We start from the raw sequence: 27,471 nt of genomic DNA, 5'->3' as shown, positions 1-27,471 counted from the left end.
AAAAATAAATGCTATTTAAACATTTATTTTAAGTAACACAACATATATTAGGTCATATTTGTAAAACCAAAGGGAAACAAACAGAAGAACATTAAAAAACACAACATATAAAACTATCAGGACAGCATATCAGCTAGTCTAGGGGAGCTAGGTATAGCCATCAGAGCCTGCTGAACTGCTACTCTTCAAGCAAAATGTATAATCTGTTAATTTGAAGCATTTCACAGCATCTACCTCTAATGCTTTTTTAACCGTCGGCTGAAATTGGTCCTCGCTGGCTTTTTTTCGGCCGATTCGACATGTCAGTGAAAGAGGGAACTCTGATTGGCTGTTCAGGTTAATGAACGAGTCAGTGCACTGCACGAGAATAATAGCAAAACAGAGAGCAAAGAAGTTAAAACGGTACAGATAGAAGGCTGTTCTAATTTACGTCATATTACCTGAGTGTTCCTTGGCGAATATTTAAATATTAACATGAGCGGAGTGGAATAAAGAGAGTGTTTAGCAGGATTGATATTCAGAACGGTAAACACGCACTGCTTTGTTTACGGTGTGTATCTGCAGCCGGCAGCGTCGGTTTCTCTTTTTGAAAGACGAATATAGACGAATATATCTGCAGAAATAGACAGTTATCTCATTTACGCGCATTCTAGCTAACAGTCGGCTGTAGTTCTCTCGGTGTGTTCAAGTGCAGCTTTTTTCCCGCGACACAGGCGACGCGGCGCGACAACACAGTCGGCTTTTTTCATCTGATTCTGCGCTAGTTCATCGGCGTTGGCTTGGTGTGTTTCCAGGACGTGAAAGAGGGCGTGTTTCAAGATACGCAATCTGGAGTAGACCAAACTTAACAGGGAGGAAGGGCACATGCATGCACACGAAACACACTTGGCCGCGCCCGCGCGATCGATTCCCTCATCCATTTGCGTAGAAAAGAAATGTAATATTATGATTTCCGTCATTTTTTTATACATATATTTTTATATGTGTATACCGGGCCGGCCCACATTGGCCAGCGGCCCACCGGGAAAAGTCCCGGTGCTCCAGATGCCCAGTCCGCCCCTGATTCATAGAATGGAATGGCAGGTTTTGTAAAAAAAATGCTAATTAGAGCTAGAGGTGAATGGCAGAAAGGAAGAAAAAGAGGGTTTTTCATAGTTTGTGCCTTTGTTTATGGTAATGGATTGAGTCATCATGGTAATGAGTCAGTGGTGGATTTAGGCATTGACAGCACAGGCACATGCTAGGGCTGCTCGATTAGGGCATAAATCATAATCATGATTATTTTGGTCAATATTACAATCACGAGTATGAGTGGGCCATATGACCAAAACTTTATATGAGTAATTTATTTAACGATAATGATATATATCAAGCATGTATTTGCTAGAAATTATATGATATGATAATAATATATTATGATATTTAAATTTTAGATACCAGGACAAATTCACAATTCTCTATACCTGTCAGAAAGCCTGTCCTAGGAACTAATGTTTGTTTATTGTTTCCCATACGTTCCGTTATTAGCGACGCACCCCGGTAGAAAATGACCAAGGGGGTAATCCATCGACCGGAAGTTGAAGCCGGCCGGGTGCCGCCATCTTGTAGCAGAACTTCACTTGCGTTAGCATTTCCATTGACTCCCATTCATTTTGGCGTCACTTTGACAGCGAATAACTTTACATCTGAGGCGTTTAAAGACTCCATTTGTCCATTATTTATTTCTAAAGAAACACGACAATGTATAAAGTGCTCCATTACCTTCTATGTTACATTATGGCCCCGTAGAAATAGATTTTGTAAAAATAGGCTAACGATTGCGTCATAACCACTCGACTCTCTGTCGCGCTGTACAGAAATGACCGTACAGACAGGAGGAGAAGCTCGCAGGCAATCGGGGGGACGTCCCGTCAAGGGAGAAGCCCATAGATAATGAGTCTACTCACGCCAAAGAACTCTTTGCTCAAGTTCCCCGTCTCTGCAAGATTAACGTTGGCAATTTTCACACACAGCTACTAGAAGATTAACGTCTGTCAGACAGGTTGCTCACGTCCTCAAGCTTAGTTTGAGTCGGTTTGAGTCTGCGCGTCAGGAACGGAAGTGCTCAAAAATCGCTAAAAATGGGCTTCAACTGTCTCAACTGAGTTCCAATGAGATGGCTCTGTCCACTTCTTATACTGTCTATGAAAATGACGAAGCCGTGTTCACGTGACGTCATCTTGGCAGCATCAAAGTTAATACCGTCTCCCGCATGAGCTGTAAATCTGACTTCATGTCAGAAAATCTGAGAGTAAACAGTTTCAGTCCTTTGCTCCGTTCAAGAATGATTCCTAAAATAATGTGTGTTGTTGAGGAGACGTGCTGTATAAGTGAGCAGATTTTCACCTGAATGAAGATGATGAATCAGGTGAAAAGTCCCTCAGACACACATTGAAGGAGGAAACAGAGACATCAAACCAGAAGATCACAGAGACTGAGAAAAGCACAGAGACTGAGAAAAGCACAGAGATGTGGGCACTTTGACTAGTAAACAACCCTATAGCCTGCTGCCTACTAAACAGGTAGCCTACTCGAATCCTCCTGGACACTGCACTAACTACATATTTGCTAATTAGGGATATCAATTAATCTAAAAAAAAAAAATGATTAAAAATTAGTGGTTTGTATTATTTGTAGGATCAACACTTCTTCACCCACCCCTGTGTTTTGTTCCCTGACTCGTCGTCATCATCCTACAGAACTGGAGCAGGAGTGGATATTGAGCTGTCCTCATCACTTCATCTGGACTTCACCACTATCAAGGAAACTTAAGGTGAGATTTTATATCTAATTATGATTGAGAGTATAATAAAGATGAGAATTAAATTAATTCTATGAATTTCTACCTTTATGTTTTATGGACAGGACTACTGTTATGCTACTGAAAAAAAAATCAAGGTTGTTAGCAGCGTTTAGTTTCTCGTCCATACTGATGAAAACAAAATAAATGTTATAAAGTAAAAAAATAAACTATCAAACATAAATCATAAATTGTAAGTCATTCATTGCATTTATTCTTAAAATTACCCAGACACTGGCAGAAAAATGATATGACCTTTAAGAATATGACCCTGAGAGTGTCACAACTGCAGGATCACTGCATGTTTGCTGAAATCACCCACATTTCGAAGATAATAAATTGGCTAAAAATAACTGCAAGTGTAAAATGAACTGAGACCAATTTACAAATAAAATGAAGTATGTTATTAAAACTAGTTTAATCTAAAAATAGGCCTAAACCAAAACCAATGTTCTGCCTTTGATGCAGATCGCTGAATTAAAATGATTTTCATTGTTTTAAAATTTTGCGATACCATTGTAAAGCCCGATATATTGGTCCAATGCCGGTTCGCCAATACACATGTTCTGTCCTCACTCATGCAAAGTATTGGTTGGTTAAATTTGCAATACATTAATCATATATATTTACTTGTTATTTCAACTGACTCCATAAATGAAAGGTTTTAATAATATCTGTGCCTCACTAAAAGTGAGCGAATGTTTGACTATTCCTTTTAACCATTAAATGAACAATGTCAAAATCAGTTAGAATAATCACATGTAACAATTTAATATTTCAGATATCAGAGATCAATTCAAATATCTAGAACATGGTTATACAGTGGTTACACCAAATAATCTTACCCAGCTTGTACCTGCATGAATTCATGCCCAGCAAAGAAGAGAGCCAGAGAGAGGGAGCACACCTTCCTTTATCCTCTTTGACCAGGGATGGGGGAGACCATCCTCAAATGGCTTCTATCCAACAAAAGGGGGGTGGCCTTATCTCTGAACCAGTTTTCTCTAAACTTCTATAAACCTTATTTCCTTTTATTTGATCTATCTGGATATGAGATATCTGTACCACTCACTTTGAGACATTTCAAATGACACCAAAAACATAAGTCAATGATAAAAAATCACATTAAACCATGTTCTTGTGTGAGTTCTTAGTTGTTTCGGAGAGGGAGAAAGGTGTATGGGGGAGGTCGAATGTTAATTAGCCAGCAGGGCCCTTTTGTCTCATGCAGGCCTACCAGTATTTTTAGTCTTACCCAATATAGATCTGAGGGCGTCGCTGGACCCTTTTTGAAATACACATTGTGCCCCAGTAAAATATTGCTGATAAATCATTTTCTGATATTGTAGATTACTTTCGACCCGAGCATATTCCTGTTTTCTATCAGCTGTTCAGAATCAGAACTAGCAATGCCAGAATAGTGAGCGAATCACTATTGATCTAATTTAAACAGGTTTAGAAAATGTTCTGAAATGGTTTTTGATTCAGTTTGATTCGTTCAAACAGTTCACTCAATCTCTGATTTGTTTGCAGAGGTGTCACACCAAAATAATGCGATATTTTATAAGACAGAAAACAAAAGGGGCCCTGGATGAGTTCTATATTTGCTTATAACATGCAAATGCCATCTTTGCCGATGATGAAGCATGTGTGCATCACAGCATGCATAAACCCCGCCCCTGATGATGACATAATTTAATGTCATATATACTTATATTATCCACAATGCACAATTTGCTTTTTCAATGCTTTTATTAATTTGAGGAGTGTTTCAGAGAAGATACTGAAAAGAGATTAAAGTTTAGAAGAGATTTGATTTCAGAATAACATTTTTGACAATATAATGTCAGAAAAATGTAGTAAATGTGGTTAAATCAAAGTAACTGTGGATCAGCATGACGGTCTCGCAGTTCCTTAACACAAATATAGGGCTTTGAGTAAAAACAGCCAATGTCGTTCCAGCAACGGTTAGCTGTAAGGTGAAATAATGAAATAAGTTATTCTGATCATTATATTGGTGTTAGAATCAAAATGAAATGGAATATTTAATTTAAGGCACTTTGTGAAATCCAAATTGAGTGATTTCATGTTACTGTATGATGTAAAATTGTAGGATTGTAAATTATAATTGAAAGTATTAAAAAACAGACTGCATTCTTACAGGAATAGCTGATCTCCACACAGCTATAATAACCATGTGGATTTGAGTTAGGTTCTCCAGCGCACCAGTGGGAATACGAAAACACAGTTCCATCACTCCACATCCAATGTCCATTCTAAAGAGTGAAGAGAGTGAATACAAGTGAGTGCATTACTGTTGTCAGACTTCAGGAAGAAGCCAATTAAGATCAGATTTGAAGTCAAAACATCTTCATTAGAAACTTTGCCTTTACTGTTTAAAGCTGAATTTTTATTTTTTAGACAAACAAATCGGTCTCTTTACACTCTCTTTACAAAAAATGTTGGGTTATTTTTTCAGTATTTGGGTAGTTTTCTTGTGCTACCCAGAGCTTGGGTCAGACGTAACAAACCAGGGAGTGTTATTTATCGCAGGCTTTCGCCACAGGTCTCTTCAGGAGAGCGCAGCACCGTCAAAATGGTGTAGGCCTACGTCTTCTGTAAAATACAGGTTTGTGTACATTTAATTTTATCTTTAAATTTGTTTTTGTGCTGTATATTGTTTACATTTTATGCAAAGCAACATACAGGGGAGTCACCTTTTACACTAGTGTCGCATGGCTCGCGTCGGTCTTTTCACCTGATGGAAACATCTGATGCCTTGCATAAAATTTAATTAATTTAAAACATAAATATGTATGATATTAAAATATGTTCTCAGAACTGTGCACTGATTGTTTATGGACGTTATGTAGTCAGCCAAAGCATATTTCGGCTAAGAGTGAAACGCAGGGTCTAAAGTTTTCCAGCTGAACATGACACAAATTTCGACCCCCTGCCAATTTATCACTCCCCTTGTTGAAGTCAGTACCTGATTGCCTAATCCTAACTCCACCCCTCCCCCAAAACTAATCCTAAACCAACCAATGCTAGGGGGGGAAATAATTTGGCAGGGTTTGAAATTCGGCACAACACCTGTTCGAGATCCAGCGCCCCACGCTGGAAACGGGAAAACAGAGACTTGTCGATTACACTTTAATTACTTATAAATGTTTAATTTTTTACTAATATTTCTTAAACAAGCTTAAATGTTGTCAATATGTATAAAAAATTGGTAACACTTTACTTGAAGGGGTGTGCATAAGACTGACATGACACCTTCATAACCATGACATGACATATGTCATGAATATGAAGTAGGGTTTATGCATGTTTATGACAACTGTCATTAAGCGTCTTTCGCTCAATAATGACCTTTTGAATGCAAATATGACATTGTTTAAGATGTCTTTGTTATGACATCTTGACATAAACCATAACATCATAACCTGTCAGTGTTTGTCATGACAACTTGACATTAAATTAAATTAAACTGTCATGTGGTTGGTTTTGACACTGGCTGTCATGAGACCATTATAACTGTGTCATGAATATTTTTCGTGACCTCAACTACAGTGGTACAAATTGAATTTGTCATTAAAAAGTTATAATGGCTTCATGACAGCCAATGTCAAAACCAACCACCTAACAGTTTAATGTAATGTTAACCAATAAAGCTAAGTGGTTTCTTAAGTTTGATAATTAATCTGCTATGTCATGTTTATGACAGGTTTTGTTGTCTTAGTAATGTCAAGTTGTCATGATAAAGACACTGACAGGTTATGATGTATTTGTTTATGTCAAGGTGTCATAACAAAGACATCTCAAACAATGTCATATTTGCATTAAAAATGTCATAACTGAGCGAATGACACTTAATGACAGTTGTCATAAACATGCATACAACTTCCTTCATATTCATAACATGTGTCATGTCATGATTATGAAGGTGTCATGTTAGTCTTATGCACACCCCTTCAAGTAAAGTGTTACCAAAAAAGGATATAAAAAACACTATACTGTAAAATATGCTTGAAAATGAAGGAAATTATCATGCAAGCCATGTATCGAGTGTTTTAAAAACGTTTATGATTTAAGTTCATTCGTAGACATTCATTCATGTATGAAGGAAAGAAATAATAATAAAAAAGAATCAACTCTGATGGCTTAATCAACCCATTATGCTGGGTTAAATAAACAACCCGATTAGCTGTAAAATTAACCCAGCATGAGTTCTGTCCTTTATTTACCCAGCCCTTGGGTTGTTTTTAACCCAGTGTTCTTTTAGAGTGTAGGACACACATTTGAACTTACTATAGCATCATGAGCACCAACCCAAGTAGGAGTGGAAGAAGGCAACAGACTCAGCAGGAAATCATTTTCCTGTTTTTTACGGACAGATGCGAGGTTCGCTCCAAGTCTTTGACAGTTTCTCTAAAGAGACAGATTTTTTTTTTTGTCATTATACAAAATCAAATGTTATGTAGCATAAAGCAAAACTGACAACATTTTAGACATTTGCAAACAAAGTCTGTTCTAATTGATCTATTGTTAAAATCCCTGTAACAATTTGCCACAAGTTAAGTAAATTTTACTGCTACTGCTCTGTACAACTTGCCAGTTATCAAGTAAAATCTACTTACTATTGAACTTCACATTCATTTGACATTTAATTGAAGAAATTAAGTAAATATTACTTAATAATATTTCATTTATTTAATTTCGCATATAGAATAAATAAACATCTACTTAACTAACTTCAGTAAATTTAACAAAATTAACTTTTTACTCAACAAAATAACACTGAATTAAACCACACATTTACAGTGTATGCTTTACTTAGAAATATCTAAATAAATAATACAATAAATATTGTATAAATTCAATACTTTATCTAAGTAAACAAAAGTTACAAACTACATGAACACAGATACCTCGATAATTGGTACACAATGACGGTAACATACGATAGATCGTTTTTGAGTATGACTGTGTTATTTTGCGTGGAAAATGAATCCAGATGTCACAAAACGGCAAGTTTTAAACCTAACAACAAAAGCAATGATAAAATGGAGCAAATGCAGCTGGAAAACAGTGAAAAATCAACCTTATTTATTATTCATGCCCAGTGCATGATGGTAACACCAGTGTTATAAAAGTTGAGTAGGTTTTACTTAATTTTATATCATTGATATCAACGGTTTAATTTACACATGCTTGAATTAAGTACATATATAGACTTTATTTTTTTTTTATTATTATTGGCTGAACTAGCTTTTCCATGTAGTAATTACATCTGTTTTTTTTTTCAGTAGTATTTACTTCACCAGAGAATTATTTGTTTCAGTTTAAATTAATAATTTGATACAATGCACTTATTGTGTACATGCATATCTTTACATCTTTCTTTTAAGATGTAGTTAAAGACACCTAATATTAAGTTTGACCAAATCTTGTTGTACACATTACCTCTGCTGTGATCCATTTAGCTGGATGAGAAAAGAACTTGTAGCATCGGAGTCCTGATTTTATCCATGTATCGGGGCATCTTCTGGCTAAATCAACATCCAGTCCATCCAGTCCATTAACATCTCTTGTAATAGTCACTGCAAATAATTAGTTTTTATTTTTTATTTATGTAGCTTATTTTATGTTTGTGTGATTATGTGCTGAAAATATGTGCACTTTATACACTGTAAACTCCTTAATAATCATGGAATTATTAATCAATAGAATATTTCATATTTCCAAAATGTTTAGGTTTTTACAAAATAAATGTCTTGGTTACCTTCTGTATTCCCCATGGAGAAGATAATGAAAAGAAGCAGACAACTTTTCAGCATTGCCATGATGAACCTGAAATGAATAAGATCTTATATTTGTGTATGTCAAATAACCTATTCAGATGGTTTCTGTTCCAAAAACTAACCTTGGTTTTCAAACAGTTGCCTTTAGCAGATTTTGTGAAGAGCCAGAGCCTGTGCAATACAGTTATATTCTCATATCTATTGAGTGTAGAGGGGTAATATTTATACACATAATATCAGGAAGTAACAACCGGTGTCCTGTGCAAAGAACAAACGTTACCATTTATGGCATATTAAAGGGTAACTAAACCCCTGGTCAGAGCCTGACTCCACCCACTGGCAATATTTGAAAAAAGCTGGATGCTAGCAGCTTAATTGGTTTTACACAGCCATACATGTTCGAGCCTGGACTACCTACTATAATTATAACATAAGCACACAAGGCAACTTATACTCATTGGTGGGCACGCACTGCCAATGATGGCACCAGTTGTCGGCGCGACGGGAGGATGAACGCCTAGGCGGTTGATAGTCGGTTCGGCCACATTAATACATTTATTTTTTATTTATAAGCCATTCACCAGTAACAGCGGATTATCAGTGAATCCCAGTTGTCTTCGATGAAAGTTTATAAAACTATCCCGTGTAAAATGATCACTACAGAGGCAGGTTTTGGCAGTGATCCTCAGCTCTCCTGGATATAAAAGCTTGATGCAGTTTCCGTCAAAATAAAAGATCATGTGCTTATCTTTTTCAAGTATAGAAATTGGTACAAAACTAATTATGAAAGTTTCCTTTATTTTTTAGTGCATTTGTTTTACAAAACATGGCTATTACTGTCATTGGATTAATAGTATAACTATTATGTAGTAGTGTAATGTTGACGGACACTGTAACCAAAAGAGGTTTGAATTTTTCTTTGTTTAGCACTGAATATGGGTTGGTGTTACGTTTAGATACGAGGACACAAGATGCAAGTAAACTCTTTATTGAGTGAAATAAAAGATGATGATGATGATGCAAAGTCCAGGTGATGCAGGCGGCGGCGCAGGGACTTCAGTGGTCAGACACAGTGAGAAGGATGAAGTGCAGGGTGCTCTGAAGGGTGATGACGAATCCAGACACGAAACGAATACAACACGAAGAAAACCGGAACACAGGAACTCGAGACGAGACACGAAAGCACGGGAACAGGAACAGGTAATACGAAGACTTCATACAACGATCTGACAATGGGAATGAGAAAGTTGTAAGTATTTATAGGGAGTTAGATGAGTGGCAGCTGGTACTGGTGAGTGATCGCAGCTGGATGCTGATTGACTGTGACGATCCGGACACACCCACTCACACACTCACACACATGTAAACAACAAAGCACGAGACTAGAGAGAGACACTGGATCCAAATACCGTGACAGTACCCCTCCCCCTAGGAACGCGTCCTGGCGTTCCCAGGACTCCTTACCTGTCGATTGTAATCATCGATAAGGGAGTGATCCAGAATGTCTCTAGCCGGTACCCAACTTCTCTCCTCAGGACCGTAACCTTCCCAGTCCACCAAGTACTGGAACCCGCGCCCCCTCCGCCTTGAGTCCAGCACACGATTGACCGAATAAGTTGGTTCCCCATCTACGAGCCGCGGCGGGGGAGGAACCGGGGTAGGCGGATTAATACGAGAATGAAATACGGGTTTAATTTTGGACACATGAAAGACGGGGTGAATTCTCCTGTACACCGGAGGGAGTTTGAGGCGGACTGCCAGCGGACTAATGATCTTGGTGACAGTAAACGGGCCAATGAATTTGGGAGCAAGATTATTAGATACGGAGCGGAGAGGAATGTTCTTGGTAGAAAGCCACACTTTTTGACCAACGACGTATACGGGGGGCCTAGACCGGTGGCGATCGGCTTTGGCCTTAGTGCGCAACCCCACGTGGAGAAGAGTCTCACGGGCTCTAGTCCAAGTGCGGTGACACCGCTGGATGAAGGCGTGAGCAGAGGGGACCGCGACCTCGGATTCCAGACTAGGAAAAATTGGTGGCTGGTAACCTACACTACACTCAAACGGAGATAGGCCCGTGGATGACACTGGCAACGTGTTGTGGGCGTTCTCCACCATAGAAAGTTGTTGGCTCCATGAGGAAGGTTTTTTTTTTGGAAACCAAACATCGTAACGTTCTCTCCAAATCCTGGTTGGCTCTCTCAGTCTGGCCATTGCTCTGGGGGTGGAACCCTGAGGATAGACTGACAGTCGCCCCCAGAAGCTTACAAAACTCTTGCCAAAATTTGGACACAAACTGGGGTCCCCTGTCAGAAACCACGTCTGTCGGGAGGCCATGTAACCGAAAGACGTGGTCAACGACAATCACCGCTGTCTCCTTGGCTGAGGGTAATTTGGGCAAGGGAATGAAATGAGCCGCCTTCGAGAACCGGTCCACTACGGTCAAAACTACCGTATGTAGAGATGAATAGGTTCTCCGGTAAAAACTACCGAGTGTGGAGATGAATAGGTTCTCCGGTAAAATGCACTCGGGAGTAGACGGGCGTTCGGAACGGTCAAAAATGCGCGATAAAGAATCGGGTTTGATGTTCTTAGAACCCGGGCGGTACGAAAGAGTAAAATCAAAACGACCGAAAAAAGTGCCCACCGAGCCTGCCTGGAGTTCAACCTTTTAGCAGTTCGAATGTATTCTAAGTTCTTGTGGTCGGTCCAAACGATAAAAGGTACCCCCGACCCTTCTAACCAGTGACGCCACTCCTCCAACGCTAACTTGACTGCCAACAACTCTCTGTTCCCAATGTCATAATGGCGTTCGGCAGGTGATAGACGGTGAGACAAAAACGCGCAAGGATGCATCTTGTCGTCTGAAAGAGAGCGCTGGGATAACACTGCTCCTACCCCCACCTCTGACGCGTCGACCTCCACCACGAACTGACGTAAAGGATCAGGGGTTGTCAGAATGGGGGCTGAAACGAAGCAAGCCTTCAGTTTAGCAAACGCAGCCCCGGCTGCGTCTGACCACCTGAACGTCGTTCTGGGGGAGGTCAAGGCGGTCAGAGGTGCAGCTAGTTGGCTGAAATTACGAATAAAACGTCTGTAGAAATTGGCGAACCCCAGAAATCTCAGTAGGGCCTTACGAGACTCAGGACTTGGCCACTCTACCACAGCCTTGATTTTCTCAGGATCCATGCGCATTCCCTCAACCGACACAATGTATCCTAGAAATGGAACAGACTGTGCATGAAAATCGCATTTCTCCGCCTTGACAAAAAGCCCATTCTCTAGCAACCTCTGAAGCACTCGTCGGACGTGCTGCACGTGTTCCTGGAGAGAAGAGGAAAAAATCAGTATGTCGTCCAGGTAGACATAAATGAACTGATCTATCATATCTCGCAGCACGTCATTGACGAGTGCCTGGAAGACCGCTGGACTGTTGGACAGCCCGAAAGGCATAACCAAATATTCAAAGTGTCCCCTGGGGGTGTTAAACGCGGTCTTCCACTCATCCCCCTCCCTGATGCGGACCAAATGATAAGCATTACGTAAATCCAATTTTGTGAAGATGGTCGCTCCCTGCAACCTCTCGAAGGCTGAAGACATCAGCGGCAAAGGATAAGTATTCTTTACCGTGATGTTGTTCAACCCGCGGTAGTCAATACAAGGTCGCAGAGATCCGTCCTTTTTCCCCACAAAAAAGAACCCAGCCCCCGCTGGAGAAGAGGAAGGGCGGATGAACCCTGTTGCTAGAGAATCAGAAATATATTTCTCCATAGCCTCTCTCTCAGGTGTAGAGAGCGAATATAACTTGCCCTTGGGCGGAGCCGTACCTGGTAATAAGTCTATGGCACAGTCATAGGGACGATGCGGAGGGAGAGAAGCAGCTCGAGACTTACTGAACACCTCCTTCAGGTCCAGATACTCCGCGGGCACGTTAGATAGATCCACTGCCTCCTCCTGCAACACAGGGACAAAAACAGACGGACAGGCAGACACTAGACAAGACTTATGACACTGGTTACTCCATGAAGACACAGACTTGAGTTGCCAGTCCACTTTAGGATTGTGCAGAGTGAGCCAAGGGTGACCGAGGACAATGGGTGCAAGGGGGGTGTTCAGGATATAGAAGGAGATGATCTCAGTGTGGTTGCCAGATGTGGTGAGGGTGATGTCTTCTGTGGCAAGCGTGATATTGGGGAGTGTTTGTCCATTAAGTGCGTGTACGGCAATCTGATGTGTGAGGGTCCTGAGGGGAATCTTGAATTGGCGTGCGAATGAGTGATCCATGAAGTTACCTTCTGCTCCGGAGTCCAAAAGTGCTCGACAGTCGTGTGTGAGTGTTGACCACCTCAGTCTTACCGGAAGGAGGGTAGATGTTGATGAGGTCTTCTCGGCGGAGATCCCACCCGATAGTAGCCTCATACTTACTATCGGGCTTGCCCTTTTACCGGACAGCTGTAAGCATAGTGTCCGGTTCCACCACAGTACAGGCAAAGGCCTTGGGACCTCCGCCTTTCCCTCTCCTCCCGGGAAAGCCGAGCTCGACCCACCTGCATGGGCTCGTGATCGTTGACGGGGCTGACCGCGTCCCCGCCTCCAACTCGTGCCCCCTCGGCTCCTGCCAGGGGGCGTCTACTCATGGCATGGCCACCAACTCGGGACAGTCGGGCGTCAACTCTGAGAGCTAAAGCGATGAGTTCATTAAGAGACTGGGGCAGGTCCAAAGCGTAGATTTCTCTTTGGACGCGGTCAGCCAGCCCATGCAGGAACATGTCCCACTGCGCCTCCTCGTTCCATTTGCTCTCCGCTGCCAGGGTCCGGAACTCGACTGAAAAGTCCGACACAGATCTTTCTCCTTGACGTAACTCAGCCAGCATTCTTGCAGCTTCTCTTCCGCCGGCCGTCCGGTCGAAAACTCTTTTCATCTCAGCGGAGAGCTCCTGGAACGAGGTGCAGCATGGGTCGTCGTTCTCCCACACGGCCGTTCCCCATAATGCCGCTTTCCCAGTCAGGAGGGTTAGCACAAAGGCGACCTTGGAACGCTCAGTCCGGAAAGTCTGAGGCTGGAGGGAAAAATGCATGGAGCACCGGGTTAAAAAGGCTCTGCAAAACTTAGGATCACCTGAATAATGCTCTGGGGTAGGTAGGCGTGGCTCCGACTGGGATGGGTTCTCCGCTGGTGTGGGAGGAACGGCCGGTGTGGGCGGCGCAGTGGGAGCTCGTAGCTGTTGGATCTGCCGGGTGAGCTCGGACACCTGCGCCACTAACGCCTGAACAGCACGACCAGTATCGTTTAAATTCTTCTCTTGGATGTCCAGACGAGCCATACTGTTATTTAAACAGTCCTCCATGGTCGGCGTTGGTGTACTTGCTGTATCCATTCTTGGTCAGATCGTTCTGTTACGTTTAGATACGAGGACACAAGATGCAAGTAAACTCTTTATTGAGTGAAATAAAAGATGATGATGATGATGATGCAAAGTCCAGGTGATGCAGGCGGCGGCGCAGGGACTTCAGTGGTCAGACACAGTGAGAAGGATAAAGTGCAGGGTGCTCTGAAGGGTGATGACGAATCCAGACACGAAACGAATCCAACACGAAGAAAACCGGAACACAGGAACTCGAGACGAGACACGAAAGCACGGGAACAGGAACAGGTAACACGAAGACTTCATACAACGATCTGACAATGGGAATGAGAAAGTGGTAAGTATTTATAGGGAGTGTGACGAGCGTCCTGTGCACTCATCAGCGTTGCCCTGGAGAAAGACGCGAAACACCTGTGCTCGCTCATCATGGCTCGCTCGGCCACACCTGTCATCAATTCCCACACGGCCATATAAGCGACATGAGGCTGAACAACAGGGAAGGAACAGGCTTCTTGAAAGCTGAGAACTAATGTGTCGTCTCTTGTTCTTTTCCAGAAACCAGCGTGTGACCGAGCTAGACCAGTTACGAGCACAGCACCGATTCACCGCACCAAGGAAACCTCTAATAGAGAACACCGCCTCACCTCAAGAAAGCCGCTCTTCACTCTTCACTCTTCAACCTGCACTCTGCACTTATTTCACTGGTTAATAAATACACCCTCCGGGGTGCTTAATCTGAGCTTTCCTTGTCGCGTGGTACTTCCACCCGTCACAGGAGTTAGATGAGTGGCAGCTGGTACTGGTGAGTGATCGCAGCTGGATGCTGATTGACTGTGACGATCCGGACACACCCACTCACACACTCACACACATGTAAACAACAAAGCACGAGACTAGAGAGAGACACTGGATCCAAATACCGTGACAGATGGAGCTTTTAATTTCGAACTCTCAAAGTGCACCAGATTGATGAATTTAACATTAAAATCCGCAACATTTTTTACTGGGGGCATGCCCCCAAACCCCCCTAGAAGGACCGAGTTCCACCCATCACAGTTGTACCAAAAATCCTGTGAGAAACACTGGTATTACTGGTATTACGACTCACAGACTCAGATTTTGAACTCCATCTAATATCCGTGGAGCGCACAAGCTCCAGACAGGGTTTGTCGGGATGTAGCTCTTTTTGAATCTGTAGAAACCGTGCGTGTCTGTTGGCTCCGGTCATGAAATGATGAAGTGAATTTATAACATCAAAAAAATTGACCACAGTTGGACACACTTTTGAGGCTGTTGAAAGAACAAGATTCAGGCGGTGTGAGTGGCAGTGTACATACACTGCATGGGGGAACGTTTTTTTGAGGAGCATCTGCACCCCAGCTCTCCCACCTGACATGACTGCCGCTCCGTCAAAACTGAAACCCACACACAATTCAGGATCCAGCTGCAGCGGTTCCAGTACTTCCAAAATTTTGCTAGCGATGCCAGAGGATGTCATATCATCTGTTGCCACAAATCCGACAGCTCTCTCTCTTAGATTGCCATCAAATATATACCTCACACAGACAGCAATTAGTTCCTTCTTCGAGAGGTCCTTGTACTCATCAGCTAAAACGGCATAATAGGTGTCGGCCTGTGCATGCAATTCTGCTCTGATTTTTCGTCGGAGAAGTGATGCTGCAGTTTCAAGGAGGTTGTTTTGAATATCTGGGCTCATCATTTTTGCATTAGCTGGGAGCGCATCAAGGCGTCGTTTTATCTCGGGGTCATATTGACAAAGCACTTTAAACAACTCAAAAACGTTTCCTCTGTTCAGGCTTTCTGTGTCTTCCTTGTGATCACGCAGTGCAATCCCTTGTTTTGCACAGAAAAGCAAAATGTCAATGATAACTTTGACATGTGCCCGGTTTCTTTCAATCAGGTCAGTAAAATGCCCCTGTGCGTCTTTTGTTACCTGATGCATGATGTCACCTTTTCCAGCCCTTTTTATCTCCATGAAACCTTTGTGTCGGGCCACAGCAGCAGCATGGGCTTTACTGGCTTCATGTTTTATACAAAACTGACCAAGATGCCCCCAGTCTCTCAGTCCTGCTTTGCTGAATCTGTCCTCCTTGGCATCAGTGTTAAAGTGGCGACAGGAATGGCAAAAACAGCATCCATTGTGATACTGTAATCTAACCAAGTGTACCGGTCATACCACTTAGCAGAAAAATTCCTCCTCTTTCCACTGACTGTTTGCGTGACTGGAAAAGCACACAGTTTTGGCTGACATGCAGGCTCATCTACTGCGGAAAGGTTTGTAGGCTGAAGCTCTGAGATGGAGGCCATTTCGGGGTCTTCTGATTTAACATTTTTTTCCGTAGCCAGCAGTGCAGGAGGAGTCAAACCTGTTGATGTTGGGCCCGGGGAGGGAGAAACATCCTCATCAGGTGTAACGTTAGTCCTTGTGTCCGGCTGTCCATCAAGCCTTGGTTTTTTGCTAAAGAAATTAAGCAGGAAGCTCTGCGACATATTGCTAGCAAGCAATGTGTAATCAAAAATTCTTTGTTGTTTATATGCGCGGCAAACATCTCTGGGGAGATGCTGGGGTCACAGTCAGCTGCTGTTTGCTGATTGGTTGGCAGTCCGAATGGCGGCAGATATTTTTTTTAACGAAAATGATTTAAAATGTAAATTACATTTGAACCGTTTGAGCATTATGGCACTGTATATTCGATTTTTATTTCTGTGCCCCTGAGAGTATGATGTAGAATGTTCAGTGACGTCACAGAACTACCAGATTCAAACTGCTTTTGCGCGTTGGCTGGCGCTGAGCCAAAGACGGATATCACAACTAATATGCATTGTTTTCAACCACATAATGTTTATTTTAGGTTTGACATTTAAATACACATAAGCACTAGTAAAGCAATACATTTGTAGTTTGTAAAATATACACTGATGTCAAATGTACATTCAAATGTAATTTGCCGATGTGTTTTATTTAATATATCAGACACACATAGTGGAACTATACAGTTTACTCTATTCTTCTCCCAGTTCAACGGCCACTTACTTTCGTGTTTTTCGGGAGAAACTGATGAATTCAGGTGCTGTAAATCCGGCTGACAGGACTCTCTGAACTGCGGCGCTCATCTTGTTATATCAAGATCATTTATAAAGGTTTTTAAACAAAGAATTGGAATATCAGATAGTTGACATGGTAAGAAAGTTTGTGAATATTTTGAATAAAAAAAGAAAAACTAAATAAAAGCGAATAGCCATGCATCTGTCAGTTATTGGGCTGCGCTGTGTCATGTGACAATCATGATGCGTCGCCATGGAAACAAGGGGTCAGTTTAAATATTTGTAACTTGGGCTTGAAAGTGTTGATTTAAAAAAATATTGTAAGTAATCAACAATAGCCCAAGTTTAGTAAAACATTTTTTATTAAGACTAAAAAATAATTCTGCATTAATTTTTAGGTGTGCCAGCTGCCACTGTGGGTGGCACCGGCACACCCTGGCACACCCGTGGCTACGCCACTGCTATAGGCTATCTTTAAGACATGTAAAACATCCGCGTTTGCACATCGCCTGTAGGCTACAGGGTTCGTTTGCAAAACGTAAAAGTAAGAAACTTATACAAGATGATTATGACGATGAGTACTATTATTTAACTGTTATGATTACAAATGCCTTTAATTTAAAGTATTTTGTATCTGCCGGGATGATAGAATTGACGTCATTACGTGAAGACGTAAAAGAACTGGTGAACCGTTTTTTTAAACCGGTTCATTGAAACGAACTGTCCGAAAGAACCGGTTCGCGGAAAAGAACCGGACTTCCCATCACTATAACGTAGACACGCGGTGTAAGGAAAAGATTAGGAAATAAAAAGCACGATGGAATGGTGCCAGTCAGAGAGACCGTTACGTTAAATACAGTAGTATACTGCAAATTTAAAAAATACAGTAAGTCTCTGTATGTGGTGTTTGACGTCACAGAAAATTCCCATGATGCAAAGGGAACCACAGTTATTTACTGTAAAGAGAAATAGCAGTATAATACTGGGTGATTTAAAGTAAATAACTGTAGAAACGTCTAACAGTGTACCCAATACAAAGGAAAAAAAAGAAAGAAATTATTCAATGTTCCCTACTCTGTCAAAACAAAAACATACAACGAATGTCACATTTCCCTTAACCTAGTGTGTCTAAACAAAACCGAGTGTGCACGATATCATGTGACAGAACTTGCCTGTTCCCTTTCCGCTATCCAGCCCACACACAGTGTTAATGCTCTCAAACACTCAATAATAAGATGGCAAGATCATTCCGTTTCAGATGATAATCCTGACATTGAGAAAGGACACACGTGACCGAAACGTTTGCCACTTTTCTCAGTAAAAGCATTTGATTTTACCTCGCTTTTTGATGTCTTTTGTCTTTGGTGGAATGTGCAGACTCTTTTGAAGTGCCTCTCTAATTGGAGTTTTTTGTCTACGCACCTCATATGGACTAATTTTAAGGCACGGTGAGTCCCCAGCTACTCTTCAGATGATAATCATAACACACAAAAAAAACTCGTAACACCCCCCAAAAACAAAACAATCATATCAAAATATCACAAAACGTACAATCACAGCTCATCTCTCTCTCTCTCTCTCTCTCTCTCTCTCTCTCTCTCTCTCTCTCTCTCTCTCTCTCTCTCTCTCTCTCTCTCTCTCTCTCTCTCTCTCTCTCTCTCTCTCTCTCTCTCTCTCTCTGTCTCTGTCTCTGTCTGTCTCTCTCTCTCTCTCTCTCTCTCTCTCGATGCGGAACAACCGGCCCAGCCATGGGAGGCGTAGGGTGTGGGGGCCTGGTCAAGTTCTGCATCCTGACAGAGGAGGCCAGAGAAGGAAGAGTGTCCCCTGGCGACAAAGGGGGGAGTGGCGAGGCATAGCGTTGCATACTGCCATCCGCGACCTCTTGGGGCTCGGAGTAAGGGGTGTCAGTTCTTTCTTTAACAGTTTTAGAGTGCCGCCGACTGTGAGACCCGGGGTCGGGAAAGGGAGAACAAAATATTCTCCCCCGGCCCTCCAACGGGGTAAGGAGTGGTCCTGCCACCATCTCCTGACAAGAATTGAGGCCTAACTCCGAGCTGCCCGTCTCAGGAGCGTTTGGCGTTTGGCAGGCTTAGGTGCTGAGATGGGTTGTGCTGCCTTCCTGTGACATCCTCCTTGCTTTGACCCAGGTGAAGGCTGTTACTTGGGCCAAGCAGGAGGGGTGGGAGCCGGAAGGGGGGCATCGGTTCAGCCCCGCTGGGTGGAGGCAGCAGCTGGCCGTCGGGGCAGGATATGCTTTATTGCCTCAGTCTGCTTCTGGGGGGCCGAGATCTGCCGGGCAAAGTCCTCGACCGCACCACCGAATAGCCCAGCCTGGGACTTGTGGGAGTTCAGAAAACGAGTTCTGTCAGCCTCCCGCATATCAGCCAGGTTGAGCATTTTTGAGCAAAGCACCATTTTGTCAGTCACTGACGTATCTCATTAAATACCAGCGCCTATATTTAGCCAATTAAAATGTAGATAGCTCACAGCAACAGTTTTACAGGTTTATGTGAACATCAGAAATGACTGTCATCAAAATAGTAATTAGAGCAATTCTGAAAAAGCACTATTTGATGAAGATCCCACATTAAATTATGCTTTTTTAGTAGGAACAATAACTTGTTTGGCGATGCTGTGAACCAGACTGTCCGGCATTTTCTAATTTCTCAATTCTTACAGTTTCATAGACCTTTGTTGGGAGAGTGAGTGTGCTGGATTATTCATTAAATATAATGAATAATGTGTGTGTGTCTGATTGGTCCAGATGTTACATCTGTGTCAGTAAAGAGTGTAAACATATAAGGGTCAAATGATATTTGTTTTATGAATCATTTTCTTATTTAAGTGAATTTAAAAAAATTGTTCATTATTAAATACATGCGCATGGGCTGGTCTAGCCTGAAAGACCTTTTTTTTCTTTTTTTCTTTTTTTTTTACTATTTGAGCAGAAAAAACAACATTTATGTGACAGTTCATTTCAGATTTTGTTGCTGAATCAAAATATGTTATTTCATTATGATTTCGCCAAGCAGTTTTTGAGATTTCAGGATCTTCTCATACAAAAAGATATAACTTTTTGTGTAGAGGGTGACTGAGGAATCCAAAAAAGAGCAGAAAGCAAGAGACAAAGTTTAGTTTAGATCATTCATGGATTTATCAATATAATACATATTCAAGTCGGTATTTAGGTTCTGTAGCAGGGATGTGTGTGTTGTTGTTATGCTGGTGTGATTTACTATAACTGAAGTAACATGAGCAGGACAAAACGCCTGATTTCAAAATTTTGTGTGCCAAAAAATATATATATATATTGTAGGCTATTTTTAATACAATAATTGAGTTTGTTATAAACAGGCATCAGGAGGCAGCCCAGTGATCAGCGAAGTGTCTTTGTTTACTTCATTATAGTGTTGGGAGAAACAAAACTTTTCGAAACTCTGAATCAATTGAACCAGTTGTTTTGAAAATAAGATTCACTCTTTCCAAGCGCTCAAATTGTCACACCCTGGTGACCCCTGCTGGTCAGAACTGTGTAAATGCAACAAAAACTCAGTCCAACACAAACCAGTAACAAATGTTTTATTGAAGGTGTAATTTATTAAATACAATTAACAAATCATCTAATACAATTGAATATTATTTAAGTTAGTAAACAAGTAAATAGTAAACAAGTTTTTGTTTGTTTTGCAGTCAGACCAATAAGATACTATTAACAGTGACTCTTACTTTTTTATTATACAAATGCGTCATTAAATACCTACAAATGTATAAAAATGTATCCGAGGTCAGGTTCATGTTTCCCAGAGATCATCGCCTCTTAGTGGTGAACCATTGACATTTCGAAACAGTTATGATGTGCATAAAACTCTACTGAAATCACATTACTGTGGCAGTTTCAAACATGCCCCGAATCACTGGTTCGAAACAAATCAATGGCAAAGGTCTCGAAGCTTCATGTGTATGGAAATTCACTTCAGACTTTTAGTTGAGTTTCTGAATGCAATGCTATTTTTGAACCATTATACTAATTCAGAACAACACAATTTCAGACAATAACAACACATGAGAGTGAAAAAAGCATGAAACCATGAAGTTAAAACATATTAGCAGAGAATAATGTGAACTAAGATATGTGAGTCAAGGTTGTATGAGCTCTAACATTTATTCCAGTAGATACGGTTATTGATCATCGTTCGTTTGGGGACATTTCCATACACAGCCTCCTTCTTTGATTTCTGCAAGGAAAAATGCAGTCATATTTAAACAAACAAAATTAACAAAATTTGGCATCACATTCAAATACCTTATAAGGCCCTGTTTCTGTAAAATAACTTCTTTGACTGGTCATAGTTTCAAGATTTGAAAAGTGTTGTTGATTGTATGTATTGTTCAATGATTGCTGTCGTCTCTATGTAATGTATAGTACATTTCTATCTGGATGATAGTTTATATTTTCTAGTTGGCGTTCCTTCCATGTTAACACAAATTAGGTTATTTTTTTATTAAATCTGAGAGCTGTCTCACTCCTCCGTAGGCCTCTAGGTAGTTGCATCTTGCCGACCCAGAAAGTTAGTAAAGACAATGTTTAAAATAGTCCAAGTAACTACAGTGAGTAAACCTTAAGTTTATGAAAAACTTCTACAAAAAAAGCAGCAAATAACGACTTTATTCAACTATTCATTTTCCGAGTGGGCCGAGAGATCCATTCCAATTCCAGTTCGACATTGATTGTGCTTTAGGTCTTTAGGGGGGGGCGGTTCAGTGAAAAGAGTAGGCGTGTTCTGGCGCAAACGTTCCCTGGTGCTATTTTGCAGTACCAGAAAACAATTCCGCCACTGACCAGGAAAAACCTAGTCTAAAGTCAGTGGTGAGTTGTGCGTTTTATTCATATGCTATTTTAAGGGTGCATGCTTGGCCATAATGTAGCGTGTGCACAACACGCATACTACATGTAGATGCATACTACGCATCTACACAGACGCAGCAGTTTTCATTTTTGCAAACCATACATTATTACAAGGAAAAATATTACCACACGAGGGAAATCATTGTGGCATCCATGAAGATGTGAAAAAATAAATCTAGCTTACACATTTACCCAAATTATTATACGCCTGTTTAACCGAAGCTAATTTGAGGGGGTTTCTCCCATCCCCATAAAATGTCACTTCTCTGTCTTTTACGGCCCTGATGAGAACGTCGGTCTCCTCAGCTGTGAACCGCTCCTGGTGTACGCCTGGCAAATCCGCCATTATAATAGCCATCTGCCATGGAACTCCGCTTCAGGGTATCGAGAACTAGACGAAAATAGCAGAGCTGTGTCCCGAGAATCGTTCCTCCGCGGAGTGAATCCACACTCAAGGTGTACGTGGCTGCCAATGTGGCTTTCCACGCTCCTCTGGGTGATTGGCCCATGAGGAGACATCAGCTGGTCGTACGTTTCCTCCGTGGGGCTCGGAGGATGAGACCTGCCAGAGTTTCCACATGGGACCTGGCAGTGGTTCTCGAAGGGCTGGTTGAGGCCCCCTTCAAACCTCTGGAGTCAGCTGAGGCCAAGAACCTTTGCCTCAAGGTTGTTTTTTTATCAGTCAATACTTCTCTGAGGAGAGTAGGAGATCTTCAGGCGCTCTCTATATCTCATGGGTGCCTGGAGTTTGCTCCAGGCGACATAAGGCTATCTTGCATCCCAGGCCGGGCTATGTGCCTAAATTGCTCGCCACAATTGTCTTCTAATGTGGCACGGCCTATGGTTCAGCAGGCTTTTCAACCTCCACCTCACGTGACGGCAGATGAAGAAAGACTTCATTTGCTCTGCCCTGTCAGAGCTCTCAAGATTTATGTCCAGAAATCTTTTTCATGGCAGAAGTCAGACCAGTTGCTTGTGTGCTTCGGGTCACCCAAGAAGGTGCTTCCCGCATCCAAACAGACCATCAGTAACTGGATCATTCAGGCTACCTCTATGGCTATTCAGGTGCGCAGCTTGCCTTCACCTTTGGCCTCACGCAAGGGCTCATTCAACCAGAGGCATGGCGTCCTCTAGAGCCCTCCTTTCAGGGGGCCCGATCCAAATAGTGTGCGATGCAGCACCCATCCTGCTGCATCGCACACTACTTGGATCGGGCCCCCTGAAATCCACTATCCACCCCTCATACTTTTAACAGATTTTATAGCCTAGATATTCCATCTACGCAAGACACTCTAGTGCTCTCGTCCTAAGTGTGCCTGTGCGCAGCTTCACACTGGGACAGGCAGGGCTCGTTGTGGCATAGTGGGTACTCGTTCCCCAAAGTGTCATAGTCAACGCAGTTTGAGTTCCCTCGAAAGGGAACGTCTCGGGTTACGACTGTAACCCTGAGAAGGGAACGAGACACTGCATCCCTCTGCCACGCCTTCCCCTGCCTGGGAGCGACTTGCTTCATCACAGAAGCTAACTCTGTTGTGTGCCGGCGTCCCTTTGGAGCTTCCATGTATGCTGTCACATGTTACATCATGACGCAGCACCAATTAGGATTGGATTAGTTTAATTCGTATTTCAGATGCGTTATGCTAAGGGCGTTCCCCAAAGTGTCGTAGTCAACGCAGTGTCTCGTTCCCTTCTCAGGAAACAAGGGTTACAGTCGTAACCCAAGACGTTTTTCATAATTGACGAATCTGCGGCCGACCGTTCACTTCTGGAGTCACAACTTAACACATACACCAGTTAAACCCATGCGTTAAACCAGGGGTTTTCAAAGTTTTTGTGTGTGTGGACCACTATTTGTAATCAAGAATTTTTACGGACCACCTCATAATACACATAATAAAATATGTCTACACACAGTCCTACCTGAATTAATCCGCACCACTAAATAGGCTTACTAGCACTAAAACTATAACTGGTCATCACATCAGCACAACAGGCTTGTTGAAAGAAAGTTTAGGCTACTGCACACAACGGCTGCCACATATTTAATTTATTTATTTACTCAAGCGCCCGAGGGCATAATCAGGTTCATTTGAACAACAGGCTTATTTCCATAGCAATGGAGTATGACATCTATACAATAATAAGAACACTTGGATATAGTCAACATTTCAAAACCTTTGTCTATTTTAGGGTATTATTAATCTTCAGAGTTTTACAAGTTCTCAAAAAGTAGGCTTGAGTTTGTCCCATAGACTGTAAAAAAAGATGGACGACGCCCCTTCGCTCTCTTCCATTAGCGAGAAGTGAAGCAGCCATTGTCCCGATATGGCGCTGACATCTTGGGACTTGAGTCCCAACATGGGTGAGTTGACATTTGACCCGCGGCCATTCCCAAACTGTGGTCGTTGCGATTTTCGGGACCAGACATGCGCAGTAGTGAGCAGGAAGTAGATCCGCAAAATCAACGTCCTGCCCTCACTCTCACTGAATCAATGGTAAGCACGCGCCTCTGCTGCAGAACAACCCAGTATGTCGGTGTGAAATAATTAATTATTGAAATTTAGATATTAAATTTAAAGCTCCAATCTCCTCAGTCCTCCAAAGATCCTGAAAAAAGTCTGTTGTTGCTTCAGTGACTACTTTGCTCAGAGAACCTGTCAATTTCATTTCAGAAACGCGAGATCAAGAAACTAACTGGAAATAAAAATAATAACAGGCCTAATTCATTCCATTTATAAACATTTCGTTTCATATAAACTGCCTATAAAGGTAGGCTACTATCCACCGATCCATGTTGTGGTTCTAACGGGACTGAACTTGAACGTCACAGCAGAGCGCCACTAGCCTATTTTAGCAATCGCACAATAACTTGACAATTTAATTTAAATTTTATATCAGTATAGCCTACATATTCTTTTTACTTTTTTATTTTTTTATGGGAATTTCCTGGTAAAATGAAGGTAAAAAAATATTATTTTATATTTTATTTTGCCTTTCCACGGACCACCTGCAGTACCCTCACGGACCACTAGAGGTCAGTGGACCACAGTTTGGGAATGGCCGCGGGTCAAATGTCAACTCACCCATGTTGTTCTTGTGCACTTTCAAAGCATATGTCAGAGGTTAGAAAACTGTTAGTAATAAATAAAAGATTGCGATTAAAGAAGGACGAGCATATTAAGGCATCCCTTTCTCCCTGAACACAGAAGTCTACCGTTATAACCTAACTCGCGGTGAAGATAAACTTACTTTCTTTCAGAGAAACACAACAGGAGATAAACTTACATAAGCAGAAAGTTAGAGACTGACACTGTGACATTCAGGTTTGTAACAGTAAATAAGTAAATAGTATATTTATGTTTGGATGAACTAATCAAAATGGAAATACTGTTAGTTTTTACACTGAGGTACGAACAATACACTTAGTGTGTGTTTTTTTTTTTTAGCTATTTGATTAATATTACTTACAAAAGCTTAAATCATACTGACTGACTGCAAAAACTTATTGCAACACTGTCATAAATGATCTTACCATTTTTCGTGTTTTTTGTTGACAGGATGCCTCATTATTTCTGTTTTCCTCACAGGTTTGAACTGCATTAATAATAATCACAGACGTGTTAAAACAACGTGTTTTAATCCTATGTTGAAATTTATAATATTAAAAAAAAGATAAATATTTCGAGCTCTGGATTAATTGCTTGCTCTCCTGACCTGTTTTTCTGCATTTCCTGCAGAAGCAGATCACAACGACTGCAACCACAATCATCAGAGATCCAGCAGCAGCAGAGATCAACACTATCAGAAACACTGAAACTGGAGGAACTGAATTAAACTGTGTGTCCGGTGCTGTAATGATAAAGAAAGAAGTGAATGCATCAATCTGATCTACAACAAAAGACAGAGATCAGCTCAGTAAATACACACATATATCATCAGTGCTGTGGTACCTGCACATGTGTGACAGAGTGTGTTGATGTCCAGATGTGTGGTCTGGTTGCTGATGGGATTGTTCAGCACACAGCTGTAGGTGTTTTTATCCTGATATTCCACCTCCAGAGGTAGAGAGAGACTGATGCTGAGATCACACACACTGATGCTGGACAATACACTCATTCCTGCGTACCAGGAGAGAGTCGCATCACTCACATTCAACACTGATGAACACACCAGTGAACATGATGATGATGATGATGACGAACATTGTGAAGAGTTATTGATGATGACAGGAACAGGCAGACGAGCTGGAAAACATCAAAGAATAAAAATTATTAATAATACAAATATTAATTAATCTATAGGAATGGGCACGAGTACTTGAGTATTCAAAGGTGACAGCGATCATGAAAACGATGATCACCCTGACTTTAAAAACATATATTTGTCTATTGGTTATTGCGTGATTTTGGATGGTACCAGAGGTCTGATTGGTTAGCGTTAGCACGCCTTCCAGACCAGCGAAATCAAATGAATCTGGATTTGAAAGGCAGTGATGCCTGGAATCACTTTGATCATGAAATACAGTTAAGTGCAAGATGTGCAGCACCAGTCTGTCTACATAGCATTATAATGCGAAAGTGATTGTAATAGATTAGAATGTTTGTAAATTCTTTGTGCTTTAGTTTCCTGTGTATCAGCGTGCTGTAAAGGGAACCCACAATGAGATAGCAGACTAGCACGGTCAAGTTCACGAGCGCATTCGTGCCCTTTAGTGCAGGGGTAAATTGTAAGATTACTTTTATTTTGTCTATCTGATTTAATATCATATAGGACAAGTTCGGTTGAGTATATTAACCAGCTACTAAAAGCGCTGCAGTGCCGACCGGTGTTCATTCACTCTACAGTTTGCAATGCCCGACATTGACTATGGGTTATTTGTAGGGGTGTAATGACACCCTCTGGTTCCAATTTGATACATATCACGATACTGAACTCACAATAAAATATTATTGTGATACTCCAAGACATATGATAAAAGGTTAACAAAAAATGTACTGTTGAATAAAATGCTAAATTTGATATTACATTTTGGGTGTAAATTAATAGGCTTTGACTTGGACGGGATAATGGTGACACCAGAAATACAAATATTCATGATTTTGAAGCTGAAAATACAGAATTATTTTTAGACGAACATGCTTGCATTCTGTCACTGATAAGATATATTTAAAATAATGTAGACCACTCTTTACTGGTAACATAAGACATTTGGCATGAGGACCCACAAATAGTCCGCCATTACATAGGGTAGGACAAATGATCTCTACTCACCATAGACAGAAACATTGAATATTTCTGATGTCAGTTTCAGTCCACTTATCTCTAGATTATAAACTCCAGCATGTTCAGTTGTGGTGTGTGTGATGGTCAGAGATCCAGTTTGATGATCCAGCTTCAGTCTGTCTCTGAATCTCCCATCAGGAACATCATCATATATAGTGAAGATTTGCTTTTTTTTCTTCATTTTAGCTATGAGAGCCTTTTCAGCTC

At 41.5% G+C, this 27,471-nt stretch overlaps 1 protein-coding gene across 1 annotated transcript; it reads right to left on the bottom strand.

The window, feature by feature from the left end:
- Window positions 1-4,572: 4,572 nt before the first annotated feature.
- LOC130087000 (galactose-specific lectin nattectin-like) lies at window positions 4,573-8,936 on the bottom strand. The gene is made up of 6 exons (XM_056253203.1): window positions 8,766-8,936; window positions 8,625-8,692; window positions 8,306-8,442; window positions 7,124-7,270; window positions 5,001-5,115; window positions 4,573-4,811 (listed from the first exon to the last, which is right to left on the bottom strand). The coding sequence occupies exons 2-6, from the start codon at window positions 8,683-8,685 to the stop codon at window positions 4,714-4,716; spliced, it is 558 nt and encodes a 185-aa protein (XP_056109178.1). The 5' UTR covers window positions 8,686-8,692; window positions 8,766-8,936; the 3' UTR covers window positions 4,573-4,713.
- Window positions 8,937-27,471: the final 18,535 nt, after the last annotated feature.

Source organism: Rhinichthys klamathensis, unplaced genomic scaffold (assembly GCF_029890125.1).
Source record: "Rhinichthys klamathensis goyatoka isolate OS25496 unplaced genomic scaffold, OSU_Roscu_1.1 h1tg000103l_1, whole genome shotgun sequence".
In the NCBI taxonomy this organism is placed as follows: domain Eukaryota; kingdom Metazoa; phylum Chordata; class Actinopteri; order Cypriniformes; family Leuciscidae; genus Rhinichthys; species Rhinichthys klamathensis.
This window is presented reverse-complemented; position numbering and strand designations above follow the sequence as displayed.

Excerpts from the sequence above, each read along its gene's own strand:
- LOC130087000 (XM_056253203.1), bottom strand. The coding sequence starts at position 8,685 with ATGGCAATGCTGAAAAGTTGTCTGCTTCTTTTCATTATCTTCTCCATG. Across the intron at positions 7,271-8,305 it reads CTAAATGGATCACAGCAGAG|AGAAACTGTCAAAGACTTGG; the intron begins GTAATGTGTACA and ends CTGTCTCTTTAG. Across the intron at positions 4,812-5,000 it reads TGTGGAGATCAGCTATTCCT|CTAACCGTTGCTGGAACGAC; the intron begins GTAAGAATGCAG and ends TTCACCTTACAG.